At 51.9% G+C, this 11,050-nt stretch overlaps 1 protein-coding gene across 5 annotated transcripts in view; it reads left to right on the plus strand.

Annotated features, from left to right (window-relative positions):
• Window positions 1-6,851, plus strand: part of TG (thyroglobulin) — a 249,366-nt gene extending 242,515 nt beyond the window's left edge. For 3 of the 5 annotated variants that reach the window (XM_049700307.1, XM_049700309.1, XM_049700308.1), the window contains 3 exons: window positions 3,964-4,098; window positions 5,238-5,428; window positions 6,327-6,849. In XM_049700307.1, coding sequence (XP_049556264.1) covers window positions 3,964-4,098; window positions 5,238-5,428; window positions 6,327-6,445 — 445 coding nt within the window. In that variant the 3' untranslated portion in view covers window positions 6,446-6,849. Of the gene's footprint in view, window positions 1-3,963; window positions 4,099-5,237; window positions 5,429-6,326 lie in introns of all 5 variants that reach the window. The other 2 variants (XR_007472514.1, XM_049700310.1) reach the window with 2 other exon arrangements.
• The last annotated feature ends 4,199 nt before the right edge of the window (window positions 6,852-11,050 follow it).

The raw sequence follows: 11,050 nt of genomic DNA on the forward strand, positions 1-11,050 counted from the left end.
TGTGAATATGTCACCTTACGTAGCAAAGGGTCTTGGCCGATGGGATAAGATTCAGGACCTGGACGTAGGAGATGATTCAGGATTACCCAGGTGGGCCTGATCTAACGACACGAGTTCCCCAAAGCAGGAGAGGGGCCAGAGGAGCGGGTCAGAGAGATGGGACGAGAGAAGGACTCCACTGACTGTTGATGGCTCTGAGGGTAGAGAAGAAGGACCGTGAACTGTGGCCTCTGGGAACGGCCTTCAGTTTACAGCCCGCGACAGAACGGGAACTTGGGTCCCTCCCCTCAGGGATCTGAATTCTGTCACACCCCCGATGAGTAGGAAACAGATTGTCCCGCAGCCACTCCCAAAGGAATGAAGCCCGCTGACCGCTTGATCTTGGCCCAATGAGACCCATGCTGGACCTCTGAACTCCAGAGCCTGTGAGATAGTACATGTGTGTTGTTTTAAGCCCCTTAGTTTGTGGCATTTCTTAGGGGGCAGCAGTAGGAAAGGAATAAAGTCACTTTCTCTTCAGGGCCTCCCGAGACATTTCCCTTCCACACGCTGTAGGGGAGGAGCGGGTTCGGGGGGTCGGGGCAGCGGGGGGAGGGGGACCCCTGCGACTCTGGGCTCCCCCGGTTCCTATGCAGCCACTGAGATGCACAGACCTCAGCCAGCCCAGTGGTGGTAGTGGTGCCGGTGGACGACCCCGTGCAACAAGACCAAGAGGACAGCGGGCCTTGGAGTCCAGACCTGGTCCTGGCATCGCCGCTGAGTTTCAGGGCCTTGGGAGGAAAATGGCCTCTGGGAGCCTCAGTTTCCTCCAGTGTAAAACTCCATGAATCATTCCAATACCACCTACTCACGGGGCCCTTGAGACAAGCAAGGTGACAGTGATTTGCGAACTACGAAGCATGGGTATTAGTGAGAGATTTTTTATCGCCCTTCTTACGATGTCTATCTTCCTGGCATGTTTTTGTCCTGTGTTCCTTTTCCTTTTATGGCTCTTAAAACACCACTGAGAATTTGGGGCATTGATACCCAAATTAATGGGTATTGATTTGGTCCTCAGCGCTGCACCCCCAGAGGTAGAGTAGAGACAGACAGGGTTTGGGGTCTGGGAAACAGCTTCCGATCCTGGCTCTCCCGTGTCACTTCACCTTTCTGAGCCTTGGGTCATTGCCTGGAAACGATGCAAATGATACACTTTACTTCCTGGCTGGTCCTGAAAGTTGCTGATCAAAGACCAACCACAGTCCCTGGCACATCTCGGGTGCTCAGGAAACAGTAGCTCCGAACAGGTGCTCAGCAGGGCTGGCCGCAGACTCTGGGCTCTCGTCTGAGCTTGACCAGAGCTGGACAAAGGACTTGGCTCTTCGGGTCCCAGGACCTATAAATTCTGATGCCACTGCTTCTTTCTGCTTCCTGCTCAGGAATGAAGTAAAGCTTACAGCTGCTCTAAGAGGGTCGGGGTCCCTGACAACAGTTGCAAAGAGACATCACCCTTTGGGGCTGTTATTCTCTCCATCCTGACCGAGTGCTGTCCGTCCTGTGTGGCTCACACTGTCTTGTGTTCCTTCTATGATGCCTTCCAGTCGAGGTGGCCGATATTCACACATAATAACCGTAATCACAGTCGTCCCCGGCATTTGTGAAACACTTGTTTTAATAGCTTCCACATGCGATGGCTGCTCTGGTCTGTATCTCACAATGTAGAAACTAAGCCTCAGAGAAGTCAAATGACTCATCCAAAGTTCCACGGTGACAAGTGACAGAGAGGAGTCTCTGCTGAGTGACTCAGTGGCGTGTCGTTTCTTCTGCGCCGTGCTACTAGTCACATGTACACCTGCTGATAATTCTTATGATGAAAGGAGGAGTTCCAGCTCTCGAGCCCCTCAGAAGTCCCCAGGCTGGGCCAGGTGCCTGGCTTCCAGCTCCAGCCCCGCGCTGGTGGGTCACCTCAGTTCCCGACATGAGCAGGCAAGGGATAGCAGAGAAGGCCCCCTCTTGGCTTGAAATGTTCCCCTTCACATCCCTAATCTTGAGGGTCCCCTTTCCCGTCTCTGGGGGTCATCACAGTGAGTCACCCTGAGCCAGCGTCACACTGTCTATTCACACAACTTTGCATCTTGATTTAGAGTAGTTTAGCCTCTGTACAGATTGCCTTTATCTAGGAGCCACCTGGTCTGAGCCCTTCCCCAGGACATCTGTCCAATCGGTACATCTGCCCCTTACACGAGCGTGGATGAGAGCCACTGGTCGCCTGGCCAGAGACACTGCTGCTACCTTACAGATGGTTGATTACATCCTGAAGTATTTAGAATGATGGACGAGAAAGCAGTGGGCCAGGCCTTTAAGTACCTACTGCATACACACCATCTTATCTCCAGCTTCACAACAACCCTGTGCAGTAGGTATTTTATACCCATTCCGTAGATGACAAAGCAGGGAATCAGGGAGGTCAAATAATTTTCGAGAAGTCACACACCTTGAAATTGGAGGAGCCACGACCCGGGGATGGCGCCCCTGGGCCCCTCCAGGCCTTTGGTTAGCATCATGCTCCCCAGCAATGTTCCCGACCCGACTCTGCTGCTCAAGTTACAGCGTGTCTCTGCGTCAGTCAGGAAACCTCTCTGAACTTCGTCTGTAAGATTAGAGATTGACTCTTGTGATAAATTAGGCCAATTACAAGGTCAGAGAACACAGTCTCCACCCAAGATCGTGCTCATTTCTAACGCCAAGTGCAATTCGGGGGGGTTCCCCAAATCACCCTCCGGTCTGATAATTCACTAGAAAGACTCACAGACCTCACGGGAAGCTGCTGTATGCGTGGTTGAGGTCGTCACAGGAAAGGATGCAGATTAAGATCAGACAAAGGAAGAGCGACATAGCGGCGGGCCTGGGGGGTTTCCAAACACGAGCTCTGCTGTCCTCTCCCCATGGAACCAGGAGGGCTCACCCTCTGGGCATTGATGTACGATGCACACAGAGCGGTGCCGACCAGGGGGGCTCCCCCAGACTTGGTGTTCAGAGGTTTGATTGGGACCCCGTTACATAGGCATGATTGACTGCCTGTGTGGTTGGTGTCAGCCTCCAGGCTGACTGTTACCATGTGACCCAAAGCCCCCCACCCTGAGTCACGTGGTTGGTCTTTGGCATGGACGGCCCCTGCGCTGAGACTGCTGAATGAGGCCACATTCACAGAAGGTCCAGCGTGGCCAGCCGCTGCCCTAAACAAAGACACTCGTATCAGGTATGACATGGATTACCTCCCAGACACCAGAGGGCAAAGGCCAGACTTCTCCTTGGGAAAAGCCAGTTTCTCTACTACACAGCTTTAAAGTCCCTCCAGCTTTTCTCCCACTGCTCACTCCCATGGCCCCCTGTACCAGTGCCAACTCAGTCCATTTAAACCACTCATCTGGCTTCCGAATCTTTATTCCCCCCGTCTGCTGCATATTAGGTATCCAGTTCAGCACAGCACATATATTACTGACCAGCTATGTGCCAGGCACTGTGTTAGGGTTGGTTCCATGGATGAATAGCAACCTTGAAGAGCTGGAAAGTATAAGCCATCTATGAACAAGGACTAGCACAGAGAAGGGCTTGAAAATGCAGGCTGTTTCGAAGAAACAGATGTTCAATTGATACTCTAAGTATCATGGTTGGAATGTGGTCAAGAGAACATTCTCTTGGAAAATTGCTTACAAACTTACAGAGGTTGTTTCCAGGGAGTTAAGTGCTCAGCACTGAGTACACTTTAACCTGTAGACTTGCCATGGATCTGCCCCAGTGGGGCCATTGGACTAAGGGCCAAGCAGAATCTCTACTAAACTAAGCACCAAACAGTAATCCTAAACATAAAGAGAGAAAAATCTTCGCTGGGCAAAGAATATTGGGTTTTGGCTCCTTTGGTTCTTCCAGCAGTTTATTATTCCTTTAACTTTTGCTCCTTCTTCTTTCCGTGTGTTTTCCCAGCTTGGAATTGCTGGCAGATGTTCGATATGCCTTTGGGCTTCCCTTCTACCCTGCCTACGAGGGGCAGTTTACTCTGGAGGAGAAAAGCCTTTCCCTGAAAATCATGCAGTATTTTTCCAACTTCATCCGATCCGGGTGAGTAGACCACGTGTGCCTGGAGCCTGCCCCGCGCATTCCCTCCCCTCATTCTGAACTCAAAGGCCACACTTTGTGTTGATGGACTCACCCTTTCCTCCCTACCACTGGTCTCCCCGGCTCAGCCTCCCCTTCTAGCCAAAATGACCTTTGCATAGATTAGTCTTAACAAAGAAACATCCCAATCATACACTCCCTTGTTCAGCCGCATTTGATGGCTCTAGATCAGACTTTCTCGCCCTTGGCACTGTTGACACAGGGCTGGATAAGTCTTTGCGTGGGGCCGTCCTGTGCATTGTAGGCTGTTTAGTAGCATCTCTGGCCTCCACCCATGAGATGCTGGGAGCACCTCACCCCTGTACCAGTTGTGAGAACAAAAATATTTCAGATATTGCCAAATGGCCCCTGGAAAGCAAAATCACCCCAAGTTGAGAACCACTGTCTTAGATGATCAAATGAAGTTACGACACGCGAGACCCTTCCTCGTCTGCCTCTGGCCTCCCCACAAACCTCTATTCTAGCCCAGCTATAGCATACTCACCATTCCCCCTTCCAGAACTGGTTCCTGCTCTCCTTTCCACCCTGTCTCCCTTTACACCAGACAAGCAGTGCTCACCTAGCACGGTGCTCAGCCCCCTGGAAACTTCAAAGGGAAGTTGACCTTCAAAAAGAAGGTGGCCAACAGGTTTGCCCAGCTCCTGGCCCACCTTCCTGCACAGGCCTTGGGCAAACAAAGGCATTCCAGACACTGTCTGTGGTGTCCAGATAAAGGACACCAGGACTGAAAGAGACACGGTGACGTCTTGAGCGTTCAGAGAGTCAGAGGGCAGCACTAGGTCCTGAGTGACACTGCTGGGTTGCGAGCTCACACCTTTCCTCTTCCAGAAATGGCCCAAGAGCGATGAGTTCGGGCATCTGCAACTTCTGTTGTGTGTAATGCAGCTGTTAAGAGCACAGCCCTGGAATCACATAGGGCGGGTTCAACTCCTGCTGTGACACCTGAAGATGTGTGACGTGGTCCTCAGAGACCACGTGCAAGTGGGAAGTGATCCCAGGTGATGAAAGGAGAGAGCAGTTTCCCTCACGGGGAACTTTCTTGCCTCCTGGGGAACTTTCTTTCTTTCTTCTCATTCCCCCAGAAATCCCAACTACCCACACGAGTTCTCCAGGAAAGCGCCTGGGTTTGCACCCCCCTGGCCTAACTTCGTGCCCCGTGACGGCGCAGAGAGCTACAAGGAGCTCAGCGTCCTGCTGCCCAATCGACAGGGCCTGAAAAAGGCTGACTGTTCCTTCTGGTCCAAGTACATCCGGTCTCTAAAGGCCTCAGCAGGTAGGGATCCAGGGCCACTGGGTTACTGGGATGCCATTGGCATTGCCCCTTCCTGTGAGGAACTCACAGTCTTTGGGGGGGCGGCTTCTCTTTGTCAAGGGCCTCCTGTTCTGATGGGGGATGGGAGGGGCACAGGGAGAAGATACTGGGAGGCCTGGGCTGGGGAGGGCTGGGCGGGTTCAGTAGGGGACCGATGGCAGCATTGGTGTGGGGAAGGAAGGCAGGGTCTTGAACCTCACGCCCGCTGCCCTTGTTGGCTCGGACGAAACATCTTGGAGAGGGCTTCCTAGCCGGGGGAGAAATGGGTATTTCACTGCTTCCTGTTGAAGAGAACTTCCTGTTGCAAAGGTGCTGAGAAGAAGTGAATCATAATGACGGCACGGGGAATATAGAGATCAATGCAGTGCCCTAAGAAGCTTCCAGAAGAGTGGGAGAGTGAGTGACAGAACCCAGCGAATGTCCTTCAGCTTTTTGGGTGCCACGATGGAAGTCTACCCCCAAGCTAGTGAGACCCCCAAAGGAGGGAGGACTCACATCTCCCCGGAAGCCTTCCTGGGGCAGGCGGTGCAGAGCTGAGGTTTTCAGTGTGACAGGAGCTCTTCACGTGGGGAGGGGCAGAGTGTAGCATTCAGCAGGGAAGCGACCTTTTGCCCAATATACAGTTTAGACTCTCAACTCTGCTTTTATCTTCTCAGTTGATGAACCCAAGTCCCTTGTACCCTTAGCATGTCCCTAGAGCCGGGAGGTAAGTCTGGTGCCCCACCCCAGAAATGTCCCTCTGTAGGGCATTAGTAGGGAACTCGCATCAGAGGCTGGGGTCTCTTTGGGCCAAAGGGAAAGAGATGAGGGAGGATGAGTCCTGAGCCAGGTTAGACCAGCCTTGCCTCTCCTGTTCCAGATGCAGCTGAGGATGGGCCGTCAGCAGGGACTGAAGAGGAAGGCCACCCGTTTGCCCCTGGGCTGACAGAAGACCTCCTAGGTCTCCCAGAGTTTGGCTCCAAGACCTACAGCAAGTGACCAGCCCCCGAGATCCACCCCCCGACCCTGCCAGCCTCACCCCAGCTGCCACCCTGGACACCTTATTCTCCAACTTAGCCACTCACTTTCAATAAAGTGTCTACATGCAGAGAAGCAGTGGTGACTCAGCTTTGTTCATTCGAGAACATCCCTGGGAGATGCCAAACTATGTCTTAATAACCCTCCCGAGGTTTGAATCCCAGGCTGCTGTTTCCTCCCAGTAGATGATGAGGGAGCATCCTCTGTGCATCAGGCCCTGCTGGCTGCTGGGATGCACGGACCAGGGAATGGGGATTCATCAAGGGCAGGCCCCAGAGTGACACAGCCTCACCTGCGTGTTAGGAAGAGCTCTCTGGTGAAGGTTCCAGAATGGAGGTAGGAGACCAACTCGGGCTGGGACAGATCTCTGAGTGAGAAACAGTATGGTCTGGAAGGAGGCCGTGAGGGCAGAGATGGAGGGGAGGTCCAGATCCATGGACTCTTCAGGAAGTAGAATTGGCCTGACTGAGTGTGAGAGGGCAGAGGTGCAAGGATGCAGAATCATCACCCCAGCTATTGGTTGATTTGCATTTCCAGATAAGCACCTGAGTTTACCATTCATCTCCTGAGGGACACATTTATGAAGGCAAATCTTCTGTTTAAAACTTCTTCCTTCCCCACCCCATCCCCATTATACATACACGCAATTAACCCAAAGTCAAAGCAGGTGGAGCCGGTTAACAGTCTGTCATTTACACGGCATGTCATAAAATGCGTTCACACGTCATTTCATTTGAACTCAGACCAAAGTCAGTGAATATTCATATGTTGGGACTATCACCCCCATTTTGCAGCTATGGAAGGCGGAGCTCAGAAAGCCTTATGTTACGCCTAAATTCACACAGGGGCAAAGTGCAGGATCAGAGTTCAACTCAGGTCTCCTGACTTCTCTGTTTCCTCACTCTTCCTGGACTTCACATAAATCTATAGCCACATCATGTGTCCTGTAAAACCTATTTATATCACTGAAAACCCCAGGTAACCTCTAACCTTCATTATAGGCTTTTTTTTTGTTCCATTTAAGTAAACAAAGACCCAACTACAATGCCTTAACCAAAGAAGACTCCCAGAGGCAAATGGTCCCAAGATTGATCAGTGGCTCAGTGATGCCATCAAGGACCCAGACACTTTGTAACCTTCCTCTTTGCTATCATCAGCATGTGGATGATGGCTCACTTCACTAACACAATATAGCTGCCACAGCTCCAGACATCACATCCCCTCCTGACAGCATCCCATGCTGGAAGCAAGCAGAGCAGGGTACCAAGGGCCTTGCCTTCAAGTGCCTCTTTCTTTTCTTGGAGGAAAATCTTTCCCAGTAATTTCTAGCCAATTTCCCTTTGCATCTCATTGGCCAGAATAGAATGGTATCCCCACTTTTAGACCAATCACTGACAGTGGGGAATGGGCTTACCATGATCTGATGAGACCAGGCATGACTTATTCCCTAGAGTAGGAGATATTGCTGTCCCAACAAAGCTGGGTGAGGTTAGCAGAGATGAATGGAGACAGTTGTTGGGTAGATAGCTGTCATTCTGCCACATAAACAATCTTTGCTCCCAAGACCAGAAGAGTTGGTCCCGCCCACCCGTCCTTGGGGCCATTCTTGTTTGACCTGGAGTTGGAGTTGACCTGCAGCACCTCTACCTCTTCAGTCCAGAGTGGGCTGTAAAATCAGGTGAGCATGAGTGCCCCCGTGTCAGAGGTCATGGCCCTGGTGCTTCCTGGTACCTTTCATATAGGATGAGGCTCCGGGGCCTGGGCACTCAGACGGGGGGCAGGGGACACAGCGCCGAGAGGCAGTGCTCTGCCTTCCCAGGCCTGTTTGGCTCTTTTCGGGGATCCAGAGGTGGAGGTGGGTGAGATCTCTCTTTGTTTCCTGTGGCTGCCATAAGACGTTACCATAAAGGGTGAGGAGGGTGGTCTTAAGACAACAGTAATGAATGGTCTCAGTTCTGGAAGCCAGAATCCAACAGGACGATGTTGGCAGAGCCAGTGTCTCTAAGGCTCTGAGGGAGAATCCTTTTCATGCCCCTCCCTCAGCTTCTGGGGGCTGCTGGTGACACATGGAGTCCCACCAATCTCTCCTCCATCTTCGCACGGACTTCTCTGTATGTGTCAAATCTGCCTCTCCTGTCTCTTACAAGGACACCCTACATCCAAAATGATCTCATCTTGAAATCCATAATTACAACTGCAAAGACCATATTTCCAAATAAATTTATATCCACAGGTACTTGGATGAAGACTTGGACCTGTCTTTTGGGGGGACACAGTTCAACTCACTGCAGGATTCAAGACCTGGGGGGTCTGACACTGTGTCAGGGAGGGATGGGAGGGAGGCTGATGCCCAGGTGGCCCACCCAGGACTGCTCTGGGAGAGCCTTGAGCTCAGATTCCCACCAGGGGAGAGAGAGGAAGCAGCCAGCGTGAACTTTGGGGTGAGGCTTCACGCACCCAGAAGGCCCTGCTGGCCTTGCTCTCTCCACAGCCCGGCCCTAACAAAACCGATAGCAGCGTCACCATTTCCTGAGGTCTCACACCCTATGCCAAGTGTTGTCCTATGAGCACTGTCTCATTTTTCTCCCCCAAATGAAATCCTGTTCTTGTGTTGCCATCAGGAAATGGGTGCTTGAAATTCTACCCCTGAACCTTCGTTCCCTTGGTTTCAACTACAGTCTGTCCCCAGTTAAAGTACCAATTCCCTGCGGAAGAAATGAAGGTTTCTCCTCTACCAGCACCTAGTGGGGGCTTTGAAATAAGACAGGCCTGAGTGCAGTGCCTGCTTTTTCAGGAGCTCACAGTAGGGCGGTGACTTGGAGTAATTCCTTTAGCCCAGTGGCTCCAGGCCTTGGCTATCTGAGTGCTTGTAGCAAATCCCAGCGCCCAGGCCACACCCCAGATGGAGTAGATCAGAATCCCAGAAGGGTTGGGGGGTCATCAGGGGATTTCAAGAACGAGCCCCGGGCTTCCCCGGTGGTGCAGTGGTTGAGAGTCCGCCTGCCGATGCAGGGGACGCGGGTTCGTGCCCCGGTCTGGGAAGATCCCACATGCCGCGGAGCGGCTGGGCCCGTGAGCCATGGCCGCTGAGCCTGCGCATCCGGAGCCTGTGCTCCGCAACGGGAGAGGCCACAACAGTGAGAGGCCCGCGTACCGCAAAAAAAAAAAAAAAAAAGAATGAGCCCCACTCATAAGCTCTCTAATCTTTAGTTTCATCACCTGTAGAATGAATTCAGCTGAGTTTACTGGATGAGCAACACTCAGCAATGTGTAAGCGGGAAGTATTCGTATTTTCTCCTACCATTTCCCATTAGTGGTCGGCAGAATGAGGGCTCCCCAAAGATGAACGCAGCCTAATTCCCATAACCTGTGAATAAGTAGGGTTACAGGGCAAGGGGACATTAGGGTCAAAGATGGAGTTAAGGTTACCAATCAGCTGACCCTAAAATAGGGGGAAAACAGCTGGGATTACCTGGGTGGGTCCATTGTAATCACAAGGGTCCCGAAAAACAGGAGGGGGGCAAGGGAGAGGACCAGAGAGATGCCAGTGTGAGAAGGACCTGGCCTGACACTGCTGATTTTGAAGATGGAGGAAGGGGTTATGAGTCCAGGAATGTGAGTGGCCTCTAGAAGATGGAAAAGGCAAGGAAGTGGATTCTTCCCTAGAACCTCTAGAAAGAAATGCAGCCTGCGGACACCTCGATGTTAATCCACTGCGAGTCACGTCAGTTTCTCATCTACGGAGCTGTAAGATAATAAATTTGAGCTGTTTTCAGCCCATAAATGTGTGGTAATTTGTTACAGCAGCCATAGAAAACTAATACATTGCTGTACTTGTTCAGAGGTATATTTTATCCTGTGCTTGGACCAAAGATCAGGCATAGCTTATTAATTTCCTGATAATAAAAAGTTCACTCCTGTCCAATATCAAAACCCCAAGTTCACCATTGATAGCCTGGAAAATGGGGCATTCACATTCTTTAACCTGGTTGGGGTAGGTGATGGACTGATGCTCACAGAGCCCGTATGGCCCACCGACTTTGTAGACCCTGCACGTAGGGCCTAGCACCAGATGCCACCGGCTACTCGTTTGCAGCCTTTGAAAACTGAGATAGAAAACATCCCATTTGAACATCCAGTCATCATCATCATGCCTACTTTGCAGATTCACCCTCTGCTGATGTGCTGTGTACAGGAACAGAACACAAGAAAGTACTGTCCACAAAGCCTGGACAGTTAGCCATTGATTCAGGCTACCTACTACATACGAGGCAGTCCGTGACAGAGGCAGGGATGGGGAGCCAGAGGGTCCAGGGGCCAGGCCGTCTTGGCTCTGCACTGGAGCAGCTCTCAGAAAAGCCTGGCCAAAGAAACACGTACAGTAGTTAGACTGTCCAAGCTGGAGGAGGCCTGAACCCACATCACGAGGAAGGAGCTGAGCGGGGCTCGCCCAGGCCCCACCGCCAACCCTGCTGGGGCTGCTCTCAGAGCTTGGGCCCAGCTCCCATTCTAGCACTTTCTCCTGCACTGCAGACATGCCTCTGCAAGTCCCTGTCTGTTCCCAGA

The sequence above is a fragment of the Orcinus orca genome, chromosome 17 (genome assembly GCF_937001465.1).
Source record: "Orcinus orca chromosome 17, mOrcOrc1.1, whole genome shotgun sequence".
In the NCBI taxonomy this organism is placed as follows: Eukaryota; Metazoa; Chordata; class Mammalia; order Artiodactyla; family Delphinidae; genus Orcinus; species Orcinus orca.